The sequence below is a fragment of the Euprymna scolopes genome, chromosome 41 (assembly GCF_053919585.1).
Source record: "Euprymna scolopes isolate OS-2025 chromosome 41, ASM5391958v1, whole genome shotgun sequence".
NCBI classification, from domain to species: Eukaryota; Metazoa; Mollusca; class Cephalopoda; order Sepiida; family Sepiolidae; genus Euprymna; species Euprymna scolopes.
Window position 1 is genome coordinate 46,085,263 of NC_136522.1, and position 18,634 is coordinate 46,103,896.

Below are 18,634 nucleotides of genomic sequence, written 5' to 3' on the forward strand. Positions count from 1 at the left end.
TTATGTCAAGAAAGGAAACCTAATTTGTTAGGTTAAATTGTCTTAAAGGTACCATAGCAATTTTGGATGTCAAAGCCCTTAAGTCAATAAGAATATTAAAATTGAGTCTGTCATGCATGAAAAATTGACTCGGATTGACATGTCAGTTTAACTAACCAGCCACTTCTTTCCCCATTGTACCACATGCTCAAGATCAGAGGAGAGAGAATCAAAGAGAACCTAGTCGTTTACAGCCTTTGATGTGCTGCCATAGATGGTAGTGTCGTCAGCATAAATGTCTATGAATGATCTAAAGATGTGATTTGGGAGATCATTGATGTAAATCAGGAAGAGAGTTGGACCCAGGACGGACTCCTGAGGGACTTCAGCATTAACACCATGAGCTTCTGATTTCTGCCCATCAACCACTACTCTTATGAACCTATCAGAGAGAAATAATCTAATAACTGAGAAAACATTTCCAACTATGGTATAGCTGGAGATCTTTATGCCATACCCTATCAAAGGCCTTTCATATGTCAAGAGCAATTGCCCTAGAAAGGAAGCCTCCATCGAGAGATTCACTAATCCTATGAGATATAACCATAAGCACATGTACTGTAGATCTAGCAGAATAGAAACCACATAGTATGTCACCAAGAAAGTTATTTTTGCTGTGGTGGTTGACTACTTTTCTATTTAACACAAATTTGAGTAACTTACTTATGACACACAGGAGACTTATTGGCCTGTACTGAGAGGAAGATGAGCGATCACCTGAATTTTTAAATACAGGGCATACTGATGAGATTTTCCAGGGTGTTAGGAAGCAATTCTCCTTAAGGCAACGCTTAGCAGCTTTGTAAGTATGGGAGCTAGTTCAGGTTGGAGCTTTTTTAGAACTGTAATTGGAATGTCATCAGGGCAAGTTGCTTTACTGGAATCAAAGTTTTTGATTAGCTTGGCAACATCATGCACATATATTTGTATGTCGCATAGCGTGTTTTCTGATGTAGGAGGAAATACTGGGGATTGGCGGCCTTGGTCGCATAGGGTAGAGTTAGCTGCAAAGTTCTTAGCAAAAAGTTTGGCTTTGTCTGATGCTGACAAGATTACCTCAGGTTCATTGATAATAGTTGGAATAGAGCACACGTTCTGTTTAGGATCCTATTTGCTAGTTGCCAAAATCTGGGGGGAACCAAGCTGCAGCTCAGCCACTTTGGACTTGACGAACTGAGCATACAACTTTCTTGTGGTCTTCATTACTCTTTTACAGTGGTTGCTGGCAGCTTTAGTCTCAGTACATCTGTTATGTTGGAAGCAATGGAAAAAGTGATTCCTGTGCGCAATGGCAGCAGCACATTCCAGAGAACCACAGCTGGCTGTTAAGTTTATAGAAAAGAGACAACGAAATGGAGTTTCATTCTATATTAATAAACATCTTTATTTGTTATCTTTGTTAGTAGCGTGTACAAGAGAGAAATGGGTTAGTAGGTAGAAATGTTCTTATGTAAAGATATAAATGTATGGAAGCTATCCCAGTCAGCCATAGAGTATCGATATACTGTACGATGGAGAGGTATGTCTGAGGACTTATTACATTTTGTTTTTATCTTAACTGATTCAACAGAGTGGTTGGGAGATCCCAGTGGAGACAGAACAGAAGATCAACATAGTTCAGGGCAAGTTGTGAGAAAAAGGTTTAGGAGACTTGCATGCTGACCGTCAGAGTCGAGCACACGGGTGGCTTCGTGAACAATTTGAATGAGGTCATAAGCAATGGAGAATTCGTAATGGAACTTCCCCTCATCATCGGTTTTGTTTGAGTGTTTTTTTCATAATTTTTTGAATTTATATTAATTTTGTCATGCCCTGTAAGTATGCAATGATGTTTTCTAGGCACCTCCACAGCTTTGTGTAAAACATCAGTGTTTTACACAATAACAGCAATGTCATCATTTCGTGTGTTTACTATTTTCTGTGTCAATATCTATGGATGTGCATTGGTGCTATAATGGTTAATGGAAGTAACGTTTTTTCTACTATCAGATTTTCATATTTACATTGTAAAACAAATAGATTTTTTTAATGAACTACACAGATGAGAGTTAATAAAATAAAATTAATTTTAATGTCTTCTGTTGACACTTATGTATATAAAGATAATGTTGCTTAAAGACCTTCATACTTTTTTGGAAAAAGTCGCAAAAATTAAAGTTCACCTATCAATTTAAATAATCAAATCAAAACTTTTTTAGGCCGATTTCAGATTTTTATTATATCAAGAGTCATATTTTTTAAATATTGGAAACCTGTTACAAAAAAATCTGTTTAAACTTCATATCACGGAATATTGGAATTTAATATATTTTAAAGCTTTTTAAAAATAATTATTTTTTAGAATTCTGTTTTTTGGTGTAATTCAAATAATTATATTATTGAGAAAAAAAATTATCAACAAAAAAGTGTTTTTTTTTTTAACATAATGGTATTAATTTTATATCCAATTACAATTTTAAGGTAAGTGAAATAAATAACGGCATTATATATATATATATATATATATATATATATATATATATATATATATATATATATATATATATATATATATATATATAAATCACTATTTTTTTTAATTATTTGATCTTTTGTGAGAAAATTAATTTCACAAACTTAATACTTCTTTGACAGAGGCAAAATAAATCCACAAATTACAAAAGCCGTACCTTTAAACTCAAAATTTATTCAGTTATAACAGCAAAGTACAGTCCTTGCAAAACGGTGAGTCAGTTTTGCTTTCCAATAGGAAGCCAGTAGTTAACTCCTTTTGGTGGAGTGGTTGTTCGGTTTCCCTTAGAAAGGATCCATGATAATTCATGGTGTTCTTGGCAAGAGTTCTGGTGCCTTTAATTAGGCATAAATCGAGTCCCTTGAGACTCTAATTGAATTGAGAAAAGTTCAAATATTTAATAAATATAAACATGATGAAAATGTTCAAAAGATGCCATCCCCTAATTGGGATATCTTCGGCACAATTAAAGGTGTCTCTGCTTGTAGAGATTTCAAGTCCCCAAACATTTAGGTGATATAACATGAAAAAATATTGGCGGCTCCATTCTCAATAAGGCCTTCTTCTAGGAGCCGCCTTTCCTGCCGAGCGTTTTATCATAGACTGAAAAGAAAAAGAATGTTTACAAAAAGGAGCCAAGTAATTAACTTGGCTCATACAAATAGACCAATCACAGGCTGCCTACTAGAATTGTGCGTAGGCGGCTTAAAACAATGAATCATGGCATGTAACTGGAATTTCTCACACTTTTTAGCTTTAAAAATATTCAAATTTTTATGGACCTACATTTATTTTGTTTAGTTGTCGTAAAATGAAATATGGGGGGTGGGGAGGTAGAACACCTAAAAAAAATTCCTCTAATATATTTAACGAAACCTACTTTTATTACGTAAGTTTATTTAATAATGAATAAATATCGAAAATTTCAGGAAAATATGAGTATTATTTAATTTTTGCTATATTTTTTAAATATGGGTAACGGCTTCAAAAACATCACTAAATAGAAACGTTGTTTTAAAGCGTCGATAATGTAAACACGATTTGTCTCGCATTTCCATTATTTTTGTATGCTGTAAGGGTTTGTTTTACTGTACACATAGATTCGAAAAAGTTGTCACAAAACAAATATATAACAAATAAATGTTATCAAAAGCAAGATAAGTTACTTTTCTAACTAACTGGATATGTGTTTATATTTAATGTAACATGTTTATTCAGCTCGAAAAACATAGTGTTTACTGATGTATTCGAAAATTTAAAATGGCAACCGACTCTGTCTTTGAAGTGGTAAGTTTGGGAAAATTAGTTATAAAAAAAAAAAAACAGACAAAATACTGTTAGAAACTCGCTCAATATATGTTACCGTGACATGGCTGACATATATTCGGCGGGGTTTTTAACAGTATTTTGACTGTTTTTTTATTTATAACTCCTTTTCCCAAACTTACTGTCTCCGAGAGAGTTGGCCGGCCGCCATTTTGAATTTTCCAATACATCGGTAAACACTATGTTTTTCGAGCTGAATAAACATGTTTCATTAAATATAAACACTAAAAACATATCCAGTTAGTTAGAGAAGTAACTTATCTTGCCTTTGATAACATTTGTTTGTTCTATATTTGTTTTGTGACAACTTTTTCGAATCTATGTGTACAGTAAAACAAACCCATTAAATTAAATTACAGTTACATCGTGTTACATATGGGGGGGGGGTAAAACTGTGGCGTGGGGCGGGCGCGTTGGAGGTAGCTAATGTTTTCACCTGAAATAGGTATGTGAAAATGCCAAGGCTTTTGCGAGGGTTAAGCGGCATTGGTAACTTGAGTAAGACGTAATTCTGTGCACTGAGGTATGTGTCATAAATTTGCCCCTACCACCTATATCCGGGGGGTTAACTACACCGCAGGGATACTGATGAGGTAGCACACATGTTTCGCTACATGCTGGTATTTGAATTATTTTCATACGTTCAGTAGAAGTGTAAAAATTTTTGAAGTGAAGTTTTGTGTCATTTAAATCATCATTATTAGACCTGAAGGTAAGTTGTAATAGTTTTGAAACTATATATATTCGTTAATATAGATATTAAACATTATTTGTGCGAAATATGAAGCCTATATGACTTTACCTTCATTGGTTTTGAGTTTACCTAAAATGTGAAGCCGTTACGAAAATTTTCAAAATTTCACTAACGCCATATCGTTAACATACGCACTTTGTTTACAAATATTTTCCAACAACGGCAATGACGCCAAACTACGGCTGGCTAAAAAAATTCTTTTAAATTATTAAAATTTATTTCAGCATAATTGACTTTTAGGATTTAAATTTTACTTTCTTTAAACCAAAACATTTCTCCCCGGCAAAATGTATTTTTTTTCTATTTTATCATTTTATCGAGCTGCTTTTTTTTTTCTTCCATTTTGTTACTTTGCTTTTTTTTCTATGATAAACTAATAAACAAATTTACAATTAAAAAAAATACAAGAGTTATTTTTAAAATTAAAAAATAAAACTTTCATGAATATATTTTTTATTATGCACATTTTGCAAACTTTAAATTCTAAAAGTTTTAATAATTTAAAAGAAATGTTGGGTTTGTATTACTGTACACATTCGAAAAAGTTGTCAAAAAACAAATATATAACAAATAAATATTATCAAAGGCAAGATAAGTTACTTTTCTACCAAACTGGATACATTTTTTTTGTTTTTATTCAATGTAACATGTTTATTCAGCTCGAAAAACATGCAGTGTTTACCGATGTATTGGAAAATTCAAAATAGCGGCCACTCTCTCTTAAACACGGTAAGTTTGGGAAAAGGTGTTATAAATAATAAACTAGACAAAATACTATTAAAAAAACACCGAATATATGCCAACTTATGTCACGGTAACATATAATGAGCGAATTTCTAACAGTATTTTGTCTAGTTTATTATTTATAACATCTTTTCTTGAACTTACCGTGTTAAAGAGAGTGTCGGGCGCCATTTTGAATTTTCCAATACATCGATAAACACTGTATTCGAGCTGAATAAAAACACGAAAAATATATCCAGTTAGGTAGAAAAGTAACTTATCTTGCCTTTGATAACATTTATTTGTTATATATGTTTTTTTGACAACTTTTTCGAATCTATGTGTACAGTAATACAAACCCAAAATTTTAATTTATATGCTAAAAGAAATGTTAATAGTTTATATACTAAAAGTTCATGAGAAATGTAAAAAAAAATTATATTTATTGGTGTTTGTATGATGAGAAATAAAAAAAAAAACGGAGCTTCTGCAGTTTATTTTGACATAAAAAATCAGCATTAGCAGCAGACTTCATATGCGGGGATGTAATATTGCCTTAGTAATTGACTGCATCTTCCGCCCCAGCATCCCCTTTCACCTCTTAATCTTGTAAATAATTCATTAATAAACTTTCAAAATATATTTTTCTTGTTCTCCATTCAATAAGCTCTCCAGTGATATTTGTCTTTTTGAAATCGGACAAGAAATAAGAAAGTTATGACAAAATAACTGTGAAAAATCTTGATAGCGGTCACAACTTTGTTAAGGAAATCCATTGATTCTATTGTCAAAAATTAGCCTCAAATTTCAGCTTTAGAATTGTTGTAACTTTCTTATTATTTGTCCTACAGAGGTGGTTCAAGTATCATTAGAATGGTCTCTGCATACTCTTTCTGCTGAGCTGTTCCATTTTGAGATATGTTAACTTTGAATTTTTCTTTCACGTACCTACCTGAAATGCGACAATGCGTTGGTTTAAAGATCACTAATTTAATTTACACAAGCACCCAAAAAAGCTGTCTGTTAATTTTCACTAAATCTTGAAATATTACTTTTCTATAGCATGACAAGTTTGCACAGAATGAACTTTATAATTTAGTGGGAATTTGAATTTGCTCTCTGCTCACAGTCAAGAAACACCGATTACACATGACGGAAGTGAATACTTCAAAGTTTACGACAAATTTAAAATATATAAAAACGGAAATTGATATTCTCGTTAACAATTGCATGTATGTTTATAAGCTAAATGTAAATTAAAAATATCTATTATAATAAGGTAAAAAACGTCAAACTTTTTTATTTTTACGACAGTCGTAAATTAGTTCTTATTTTTATTTATTTTTCCTGCACACATGAGTTTGAAGGTGAGAAGCTAGTTACCATATCTCACTTGTTTTTTTTTTTAAAACAATAATAATAAAACGCACCACCTTTTTAATTTATTAACCAGAAATGACGAGATTGACCAACGTGATGGCCAAAGGCCGAAGTGGTAACCAACTAAAACGGTTTAATAATTATTTGGAGGTGTTTCCTTACAAAATACTCGCAACACCTGTCCTTAAAAACAGTGTTTCAAATCGAAAGGAGAAAAATAAAGGTTTGTGTATTTTTTTCTTTCGTTCTTGGGTACAACAATGGTGCATATTGATGTTTTGGTACTGATGCAGAAAAGGTACCGTGCTGAAATAACAATTTTATTATTTTGAACCCCATTCTTAACATAGGGAGGGTATTTTGTAACTATTACTTTCACCTATATTCATATATGTAAACAAAAAAATGCCGTAAAACTTTAACCTGAAAATACTATAAAAAATAGCACGGTACATTCTCTGCAGAGGTAAAGTAAAAGTACCTATGTTTTCTTTTGGTTCAAGAGCACAGGTGCTACAAATGAAATGTAAATACTTTCGCTTCCAAAATTCAGAAATTATTTTCTCATCGGCAATTAAAAGGTTTCAAAATCACCTTAGAAGGTCGCGCGGTCACCATAATCGACAGCTTTTGTATCTGTGCCAAATCCGGCACCCCCTGTTGTGTTGCGTTGAATTTAGGGTTTTGTTAAGGACAGAATGTTTTTTTTTTTTAACATTAACATTTTGGTGCTTCTACAAACCGACTTTTGCTGAACTAAACCTAAAACTTGAGTTAAAATAATAATAACATAACCAAAGCGTTCGGTTCAAATTCTGTAGAAGTACCGTGATATTTTTTATACTAAAATCTAACGTTTAATAAAGAAACAGTAATGATAAATATGGCATCAGCCTCGTCTGATACCATACAATAGCCATGAAGGGTCAAGGACGATTGAAGGACCAAGGAGAGAAAGTACTGGAATGAATGCAAAGAATATGGTGACCTTGTGGAGGCTTATTGCCGCATGAAGACCAATGGTCATTGCAAGTAAGAAATCAATGGTAAGCACTTGTTGTGATAATGCAAAATCATTTGTAAAGATTATCGAAATAGGAGGAGAGTACTGGAACCAGTTATTCCATTTGTTCTACAAAAGTTTATTGTCTGCTGACAATGAACAAGATCTGAAAAAGATTTAAATACAATAGTTAGAGATTCATTAATCATGGTACTCTTCTATCTCATCCCCAAGCTTTTGCATGTGTGTAAACAATTGTCAGAACGGACATGCTCAAAGACTAATACAAAAGGATTTCTGCAAATATGAGGCATGAAACATGGGGAATACTTAAACTACTAGGGAATGCACTGTAAACATTGGATAGGGATGCTAGGTTAGAAGTTATGTACAGTTCGAACTGTTATGATGTAGTTTTGAAGCTACTTTGGTACATGCTTGGCTTGGTTTGATTGTATCGGCATGCTCAACATAAATGGAGTGGACTGATTGTCTTTTGAATAGGGGATATGGTTTGTGGACTCCTACTTGGTGACACACTGGTATCAAAGCTTGCCAGTTGTCCTTGGTCATGTGCATCAGTCCCCATCACTGGTGGGGTTTATCACGTAGAAAAAGTAGAAACAATAGGTTTCTGTGGCTTCTGTAAATTTCAGTGATACTCATTTGAAGTGATTATTAATTTTGAGGTGGAACTTGCATGGTGCACTTTAAGATTGCTGTCAATCATCAGCTGTGGAGGAGGAATAAAAAATCGTTGCCCGGGTGTTTGTCTCCGGGTGGGGGAATTTATTAAAAAAAAAGTTTTGGTAGGTAAGTAAGAAGGATCGAACCCTTGAAGTGAAGTTGGAAAATAAAGTGTGAAAAGAAAACATGCGACGTTAACAGCTCGGCCACCAAGAAATAGTAACAGAAACATGTTTGAATTTATTTAAGTACCAGAAAGATGATTTAGGAGCAGTTGTACGTAGTGTTTGTATCTGCATTGCTTCTAATATAATTGCTTGTCTGTTTTGTGCAACCGTAAGTTCCACATATGTGTTTATATCAGTAGTTGAGACTGTTCCGCCTGGGTCAAAAGTAACTTGCTGATGTGACCCATAGTCCCGATTTGCGTTTTTGTTCAAGGAAGTACCAAAAGTGTCTTCCTGAGACTGTTCATAATGTCCCCATTGTCGACTTCTTTTTTTGGTTGCAACTGTTGTTGTATTACGACTAAGGGAAGTCGTTTTTGGTGGCATATTGTAAAAAAAATTGTATTGTGTGAAAAGTGAAAGATTGTTATATACTCAACTAATGAACTCTATATTCTTGTTGTTTGATCGCCTTTTAAACTGGGAAAAAATGACACAATTCAGTTTATGTTTTTAATCAGTACCCCCCCCCCCCTGCTACCAACCAAAGAAATAATTTCAATGTTTCAAATACTGAATGAAAATGAAATGTATGAGTTTACTACTTTATGGAACGATCTAGCTAATATATGACGGGACTAAAGTTTAAAGAAATGCAAACAGTGGACATTATTTTGGAAACAAAATAAACCGGAAATGATTTTTTTTTTTATTTTTGCGAAAAAAAAATGGAAAGAATTAGAGTTCTTCTAGTGGCTATTTTTTTTGGGAAAAACAATGACATTATTGTTGATATTTCCACTAACCCCCTCCTGTCAAAGAAATGAAACTCTATTTATTCCCCCCCCCCCGGCAAACAAAAGGGACCAAATTTTTTCAATTTAAATTTTATCTGTATGTTTTTTGTGCGAAAAGTTGAAAGAATTGCTAATTTTTATGGCAAAAACTGTAAAAAGAAATGCCACATTATAAGTTAGGTTTTCATTGTCCTCCCTTGCTGGCGAAGAAATGAAATTAAATTTGCATTTTTATTTTGCTTAAGAGAAATAATTTAAAGGAAGGAAGTGTTAAATTCCATTCCAGTTTTGTAGGCAACTGTGTTCTTGGCACAGAAATACAACGGAATCTATTTTAGTAAATGGAAAACGTACGTAAACTTAATGAATGAAAGAGTGTTTAAAATTCCATTCTAGCTGTTTAGGCAAAAAAAACAAAAAAAAAAAACAACTATGGTAAATAACCACTATGCCACAGAGCACTGCAACTGAGTTTAGTGAATTTAAGTAACTTAACATGAAAGAAGTGAACGGTTGTATAATGCAATGTGATATGAAAGTGCATTTACCTGAATATCGGCTGCTAAGTGTTATTCGATGAGGGTACGCTGAAAGAGAAATGAACGTGTCATAATTAAAGTTGGATACGTAACTAAGAGTTGGCGACCAATTGAGTTTGTAGTAAAACATGGAATCCAAGGTTAGTTCGTTTTGGGTTTTTTTTAGTAAACATGATTTTCTATGTGTAAACTGAAGTCGTAATGCAGAACACAAATTTCTGTTAGAGAGTGTTTGAATAGTATGCTATGCAATTTGTTGAAGTAATATAAATCGTAATCAAGCAATGTAAAAGTAAGCATGGGATAAGAATTTATGTTTGTGGGAATGTCGGTATCGATTAATTCCATTGTGCGTTTCATCCAATAGGAAGCATAGAATGGAAATGCACGGTAAAATTTAATTCCAGTTTTTTTAAGCAATTATGAAGTAAAGAAAACCCAAACCGGTGTTCCTTCGTAACTGTCCCTTATGAACGATCTGGAAACGGTGTAAGTGGTGGCAGGGGAAGAAGGAATTAATTAGAGAGAAAAGATTTTACTACTTCCATTAATTTTAACCGACTGTGGCAGTTAACTCTCAGCAGAAAAAATATGGGAATCTATGATTATCAAGGAAGTGGAGAGGTAATATGCCTATAACACACCTCAGATATTGTGCTGCAGTTTGTGCATATTACATTTGCATGAAATGTTTTGATTTTTAATCCTATTAAGGTTAAAATCATAGGGGGAAAATGAGTACATTTTATATATATAGGGATAACACATTAGAGATCAAGATCATTTTTTCTTTTAATTATAAATTGATAAAACCACTCAACTGTGGACCATGTAAAAGCCGTCGGACAGACAATTTGGTAAAAAGGTCAAAAAAAGGTTAAAAAATGAGTCAAAAGTATACGTTATTGAAATTGCTGTAAAAATGTAACCATTGGAGGTAGAAGCTTAAAACTTTGCAACTTTACTAATTTTTTGAGCGCAGAATTAAAAAAAAATGTTTGCCTTATTTCTAATAACAAAACTTTTTGCCACAGAAATATTTTTACTTTGGGGAATTTAAACTCGCCAAAAAAAAGGACCGACAACAACAAGATTTAGAAATTTGTTATACAAAAAATCACAAGTCATTTTTTTCAAGCATTGGAAAACTTTCAACTTAAAAGACAAGTAAACAAGATATTTTATAGGCAGAAGTCTTACTACAATTCCTTTATTGATTTTCTCTTAGAATTCTTTTATAAGCTTCTGCTATGGTAGATATATCAAGAACACTCCAAATTCTACCATCGCTGTAAACTGGCATTACCTCAAAACCCCATCTGTAAACAAATGCTGACTCTACCTGTGCAGTGTCATCTGACAAAGGCCATTGAAAAAAATCTTTTCTACCTTTGGTTTGCGATAAAAAATTTATTACAGCGCTAGATGCAGATACAACCTCAATGACTTGGCCAATGTAAAAGTTGGTGTTGTAGTAGACAGCAACCCATTGTCTTTGATGCTCATAACTAAAGATTCCTGAAGATGGTTCTTCATCACAACTGCAGGAGTTATCTGAATGTTCAGCAGATTCACTAGGACTTTTTTTGTTGCTTTGGAGGTGGAAATGAATCAAGTAGTCAGAGAGAGCAGCTTCCAGTTGAACTATATTTCCACTGGTGTTGATTTTGACACTTAACACAACCTTGAGATATCTCAGTTCAAGTTCATCAAAAACACCTGATAGAACATATAGTTCTCGGGGGTACTTCTACAATTTATCAGCGAGAATGGAGACACCATTATTTTTTTTTGTGCATCAGTTGTTAAAATCTGAGGGAGAAATCAGTATTTTAAATTATGACCGAAGCATGAAATAAATAACAAAAAAAATTAAACTAGATAATGATTTTTTTTTGTTTCATTTAAATTAATTTGTTGTCGACCCTTTAAATTTGCTTTAATTAAAAAAAATGTTTCATTAAAATTATTTATTTGTTTGGAAAAAAAACAAAAATATTTTATAAAAATCCAATGTTGCTTTCATTACAAAATTGTTTTATTAAAATTATATTTTCTTATGCAAACTTTTCAATAAATGTTTTTACAATTATATTTTGATAAATCTTTATACAGTAAATGTTTTGGTTTTCAAATGGCGCTCACCCAGTTTAGACAATTATGAATATGTCATTTTCATTTTCTGTTTTTAATAATTTTTCATTTTCTGTTTTTAATAAATATATATATATATATATATACACACACACACGTTTCATGAAAAACGTTCCTGTTTTCAATAATTTTTAATATATATATATATATATATATATATATATATATATATATATAATGTTTAATTGGAAGCATTTCAAGTTAAACAATTACAGATATATGTTCTCTTTCACTTTATTTTTTTCATAGTTCTTTCCAGAAGTAATTAATATCTAGTTTAATTTTTTTGTTATTTCTAACTTCGGTCATAGTTTAAAATACTGATTTCTCCCTCGGATTTTAGTGACAGGTGCGCAAAAAAATTGGCGCCTCTATTTTTGGTGATAAACTGTAGAAGTACCGTCTCGGGAATTATTAAATAAACAAAAAAAAAAATGATTTTTACAGTAAAATTAATTTTTTCATTTATGCGCCACGTGCACATAACTTAATTATATTTTTAGTTATTTTTTAAGTAATGTACATTGTAATTAGAAAATAATTTAACAAAATCTTCAAATTTATCAAAAACGAACAAGAAAACGAATCAAGAACATAAACAAAAAAAATGCGCATTTTTATATGAAATTAGTTTTTTTATTTACATTATTATTTATATTGTTGCACGTAACTTGAAACTTAGCTATATTTTGTTAATTTTTTTGTTTTTTAAGTAATGTAACTGTACAGTCTAATAAAAAATAATTTAACAAAATCTTAGATCTATCAAAAACGCCCGACAGAACATAAGAGAAATAAGTAAACAAAAAAAATGAGGCACATTTTTTAAAAATGAAAAAAAAATTTTCCGTTAGTCACACGCAACTAAAAATGTAATTTTAGTTTAAAATGTACCCAGTTTAATTTTTAAAAGATAATTTAACAACCGAAAGACGATAAAGCAAAGAACATATGAAAGTTTGAAAGAAGATATAGAAAATAAACAACTGACATTATTTTTTAAATTGTAAATTTTCATTTCTTTTATTGACTCACTAAAAATATTATTTTAAACAATAACTTTCTATAACTTTTAAATAAACAAAAACTTAAGAACTTTGATATAAACATAGTGAAACAACTTGTTCGTTTATGTTTTCGTTAGGTCATGTGGCTGGTTCTGCTGACAGTTGATTTTCATGATGATACTTTGTACTTGGGATTAAGTTGTAAATCTCGATGTGTAGGTGCAGTCACTTTTATTAGTCGCGCTTCTTGATTTATGAGCCTAGTAATATGACACCAACAGATTATTAAAGAGGAGATATTTCTCTACAAAACGATTTTTGGAATTTTTTCAATTGAATTTCTTTCATATTTCTTTCACTGAAGTTTTCAAGTTGGATTTTTTTGGTGAAAAACAACTTAAAACCCTTTTTTAAGCTCACCATATTGATAAGTGACCTTTTTTCTTTAAAATGGTACTATTTTTTTATACCTAGAGACTCACAATATTGCGTGCACCAAATTTGAAAAACACTAACATTTTTTTTAGACTTGAAGACAACCATATTGTAGTCAGCCGGAAAGCAGAAAAACGGAAGACAATTCCACAGGCGTCCAGTTCTAAGAAAGAAGCTTTGTTCATGGAATCTACGTTTAGGTTTAAGCACAGATAAAGAGTGGGGGGAATTATTGATAGTGTTTACAGCTAGACGAGTGTTTCTTGTGAAAGTTTAGCGAGGGGGGACCATAGATTGAAGCTCAGTCGAACACTTTCCATGAAAATAACGATACATCAGAGACAAACTCGCAACATCTCTTCTGTGAGATAGAGGTTGCAAGGAAGAGAAAAGGACATCTCCTACGAGGCTACGAAGTCTATTTTGAACTCTATCAAGGCAGACCAAGTCCTTTCTAGCAGCTCCTGCCCAGATGTGGCAACAGTATTCCATCCTTGGACGTACCTGGCTCTTATATAGATAGAGAATAGCATCAGCAGTGAGATATCTACCGGATCGATAGAAAGATCCCACCATTTTTCCAGCGGCCTTGGCAACAGATTTGATGTACGTGTTCCATTTAAGATCAGGAGTAATGGTCAAGCCAAGAAGCTTGTCAAAACTTGAGGCCTCCTTAAGACGAGAGCCATTCATTTCAATTGATGCCAGATGTGGATCAGAATGTTGATGATGTAAAGAGAGAAGCTTGGTTTTAGATGCATTAAAAGTAACCAGCGACTCCTTACCCCATTGTACTACGTGCTCAAGATCAGAGGAGAGAGAATTGGAGAGAACTTGGTCGTTTACTGTCTTAGATGTGGTACCATAAATGGTAGTGTCGTCAGCATAGATGTCTAGAAATGATGTAAGGATGTGATTTGGAAGATCATTAATGTAGATCAGGAAAAGAGTTGGGCCCAGGATGGACCCCTGAGGGACACCGGCATTAATACTGTAAGCTTCTGATTTTTGCCCCTCAACTACTACTCTTATGAACCTATCAGAAAGAAATGATTTAATAATTGAGAAGACATTTCCAGCAATACCATAGCTAGAGATCTTATGAAGTAAACCTTTATCAAAGGCCTTAGATATGTCAAGAGCAATTGCCCTAGAAAGGTTGCCTCCGTCGAGAGATTTGCTAATCCTATGAGATATAACTGGATCACTCGGTCACCAGGGATGTTGGTTTATCTGGATCAAGGATGCAGACACTGTGTTCAATTTCAGCAATGATTAATGTTTTCAACTCCTGAAAGAGAAACTCTGGGTCCTCATCCCACTTGAATTGGGTTTTCTCTTCCTGCGGAACAGTGTGCAAGTGAGACCATTGAATGGTTCAAAACTGCAATTGAAGCACGTTTTCACACAGAAGTTCTATAGCAAACCGCACTCTCCCCAATGGTTTACTTCTACTTGCGCAGCTGGCATTGCTCAAAGGCAACATACATACCACAGATTTATCTGGCATAAGTCCAGTACAAACAGACAAAAGTTTATAGAAGTTAGAAGTAATTGTAAGAAAGAAGTAGCAAGGGAGAATAAACCAATACTACCAGAAAATGTGTTGATGAGCAAAAATTAGGAACTCGTGATTTCTAGTAAATTCACAACAGTGTAGTAAATAATGGGCACTCAACTCTCCAACAATCAGGAGGTTATTTGCATGGCAACCGAGAAAACTAATATGTTTGCTGGTCAGTTTGCCTCAAACTCTACTTTGGACCCAGCAAACAATTCCCTCCCTGATTTTCCTTTGTGGACAGAAACCACACTAGATGATCTGAAAATCCCCCCCCCTTCTCAAGTACATGATATAATAAAAAACCTAGACACCTCAAAAGTAAACTGCTTCTGTGGTACCAGTTTACAAGAATTCTGGCAAAAGAACTGACTCATAAAATTATCGCCCCATTAACCTCCTCCCTCTTTTCGCCAAAATATTTGAGTCCATAATTAATAAAGCTATAGTCCACCATCGTATAGTTGCTAAACTTCTGTCTGAACATCAATATGAATTTAGGCAAGTCTGTCCTATTGCAGATATTCTAACTGTAATCTCTTAACATATATACCATGCACTGAATAAGGCAGGGGAGGGGAGGTCAGTAGCCCTAGATATATCTAAGGACTTTGACAGGGTATGGCACAATGGCCTTCTCATGAAAATCAGATCCTATGGTATTACTGGACAAATACTTAACATAAATCCTTCTTAAGTAAGAGAGGAGTACAGATTGTCCTCGATGGTCATATGTCTAAACAATATGTTATAAATGTGGGTGTATCTCAGGGGTTGATCCTTGGACCTTTATTATTCCTGATATTTATAAATGACCTCCCTGCTAAAATAATCTCTGAGAGGGGTATATTTGCTGATGACACCATGCTCTATAACAAGCACGAGAGGAAAACGAATGAACACACATCAAAGTAAACAATGGAAACCCTAGAGGAAGACCTACAGTCTGTAGTGGAATGGAGTTAAAAATGGATGGTAACGTTCAATGCTGCCAAGACTAAGCTTGTTTCCTTTAATAATTACAAGAAACCTTCTCAACCACTAATAGCTATGGCTAAAAATACATTACCTGAAAGTACTTCATTCAAACTCCTTGGCTTAACGTTCACAGGGAACTTGAGCTGGAACAGATACATTGAGAGCATTGCCAAGGCTGCTACAAAGAAGGTTGGCTCTCTCTACCGTGCTAGAAAACTACTTGCGCCTGAAAGTATCCTGTACTTCTATCAGGCCACCATTCGCTCATGTATGGAGTACTGTTGTCACATTTGAGCTGGAGCATCTGCTACATCTCTCACTCCTGGACAGGGTTAAAAAAAGAGTCATCAACCTGATAGGTTCTAAATTATCATCTAGGCTTCAGCCTCTGTCCCATCGATGAAATGTTGCACCTCTCTACCTGTTCTACAAGTACTTTAATGGTGAATGCTCTGACGAACTACAAGCACTTGTTGTACCCCCTCGACATGAATATCCCCGACAAACCTGACAAGCAGCTAAATCCCACTCCTTCACAGTAGAGATCCCTAGATGTAAAAAAGCCTTCTACTCAAATAGTTTCTTCCCCAGAACTGCTAAACTTTGGAATTCCCTTCCAGGTTCCGGTTTCCTCAACTGTACTCACATGCAGAAGTTCAAGTGTAATATGAACAGACATCTTGCTGCTCAACTTCCTACATATTATCCCTTCAACTTATGTCCCTGGTAGTAGCCCCCTAGATCCAAGTGGCACTGTGCCTTGTTTGGGGTGAAAATGTAACAAAAAAAAAAAAAAGAAAAATAGTTTCTTCTCTTGGACTGCTAGACTTTCAAATTTCTTCCCTGTTTGCTGCTTCTCTAATTATACAAACCTGCTGAAATTTAAATGTAATGTGAACAGATGTCTCGCCACTCAACTCCCCACATTAGATACGATTCCACATAGTAGCCCCTTATGTTCCAAGTGGTAATATACCTTGTTTGGGGTGAAAAAGAGTAACAAAAAAAAAAACTTTAGGTTGCTGCCAAGCTGTCTATGTGGCAGCGTATCAAAAGTTCAGATATATCACATCCATGACGACTCTGCCGTCTAGTATTTCAATCCATTCGTTTAAGCATGTGATGGGCCGATTCATGCATGATCTTCCTGAGACAAATTCATGTTAATGACCACAGGTTGATCGTAACTGTATGAATTATCACTTTTTCTCTGATACAAATACTTTGCATAAAACAAATGTCAGGTTTTCAAATTGGTAGTTTAATTTCTGCCTCATTCTTGTCTCTATTTTTAAAGATAGGCATGACTTGATCCTGTTTCTATTGACTTTGTGGTACTTTGGATGTGAAGGGTTTTGAATGTAGTATCATGGAAGGTTGTTGCAATATTTTTGGCATGATTATACTGTGTATGATCACAGATTTGGACGATTATATTTATAGCCAGGGTGATAGGAATGAACCAATCATGTGCCAGAATTGTTGTATAAAATATACTGAATCGTTTTGAATTTTTCAGTCATAATTTTTCATCTTGACATGAGAAGAATGCAACTGCTGATCCTAACTGGATTAATGCTACCATTTCTTATCTGGAATTCTTTACAATTCAAAGTTTTTGTTATTGGATTAATGATTTTTTTTTTTGCTGGGGACAACTACATTTAATATTCACAATTGGATAATTTTCTTTTCTCTTTGAAAGTTCTTTTGCTTTTTTTGGATCATTTTTTGATTACAAGAATGGCTCTACACTCAAGAGATGTTTGGTGACTCCTGGAGTAATCTTTCTTCAAACTGGTGTTGCAAACCTGTCTCTGCAGTATCATTTTCATGACCGGTGCTTGACTGAACTTCAATTTATAGTCTCCTCCCTGTAAGGCATTCACAGCAAACACTCATCTAGCTAAAACCACTATCAGCAATTTCTCTTAATCTCTATCTGTGCCTAACACTAAACAAAAATTCCACAAACAAAGCTTTTTTTCCCAGAACTGCTCATCTGTGGGACACAATACTGTGGAGATACTTCCCAGCTGACTAATCATTTTCATGTCCAACATGAATAAGTTCTTGATGAGCTGTCCTCCAAAATAAATTAATTCATCCAGTTTCTACCATAACCGATCATCTAGGTGTTGTCTCACCTGACACTCATTAACCTTTATCCTTAAGTGGCCTCCAGGCCTTGATAAACAAAACTCAATAACCTTTATCCTTGAGCAAAGTTTTTCCAAGAACTGCCTGTATGTGGAACACAATACCATGAGGCTGCTTCCCGGCTGACTATGGCATTGTTGTTTTCCAGTTCAATACAAACAAATACTTGTTGAACTGTCTTTTTGAATAGTCACTTTCTGAATAGTTAGAACCATTGACTCAAACTCAATAATCTTTATCCTTAAGTGGCCTCTGGGCCTTTATAAGTTGTGACTTGTTTGTAAAAAAAAAAAAAAATACTTTTTATCACATTTTCTTCACTGGTTACAATCAAGTTGAGGATTAATGATCTCTAAATGCCATGTAATCTTGTCAGTTCATCTGCATGTCGCACTAGAAAGTAATCATTCAA

At 33.7% G+C, this 18,634-nt stretch overlaps 1 protein-coding gene across 1 annotated transcript in view; it reads left to right on the forward strand.

The window, feature by feature from the left end:
- The first annotated feature begins 6,682 nt into the window (after positions 1-6,682).
- The window catches only part of LOC145266506 (small ribosomal subunit protein mS37-like), a 71,369-nt gene continuing 59,417 nt past the window's right edge, over positions 6,683-18,634 (forward strand). Inside the window, exon 1 of the mRNA XM_080122239.1 lies at positions 6,683-6,957. Coding sequence (XP_079978365.1) covers positions 6,810-6,957 — 148 coding nt within the window. The 5' untranslated portion in view covers positions 6,683-6,809. The remainder of the gene's footprint in view (positions 6,958-18,634) is intronic.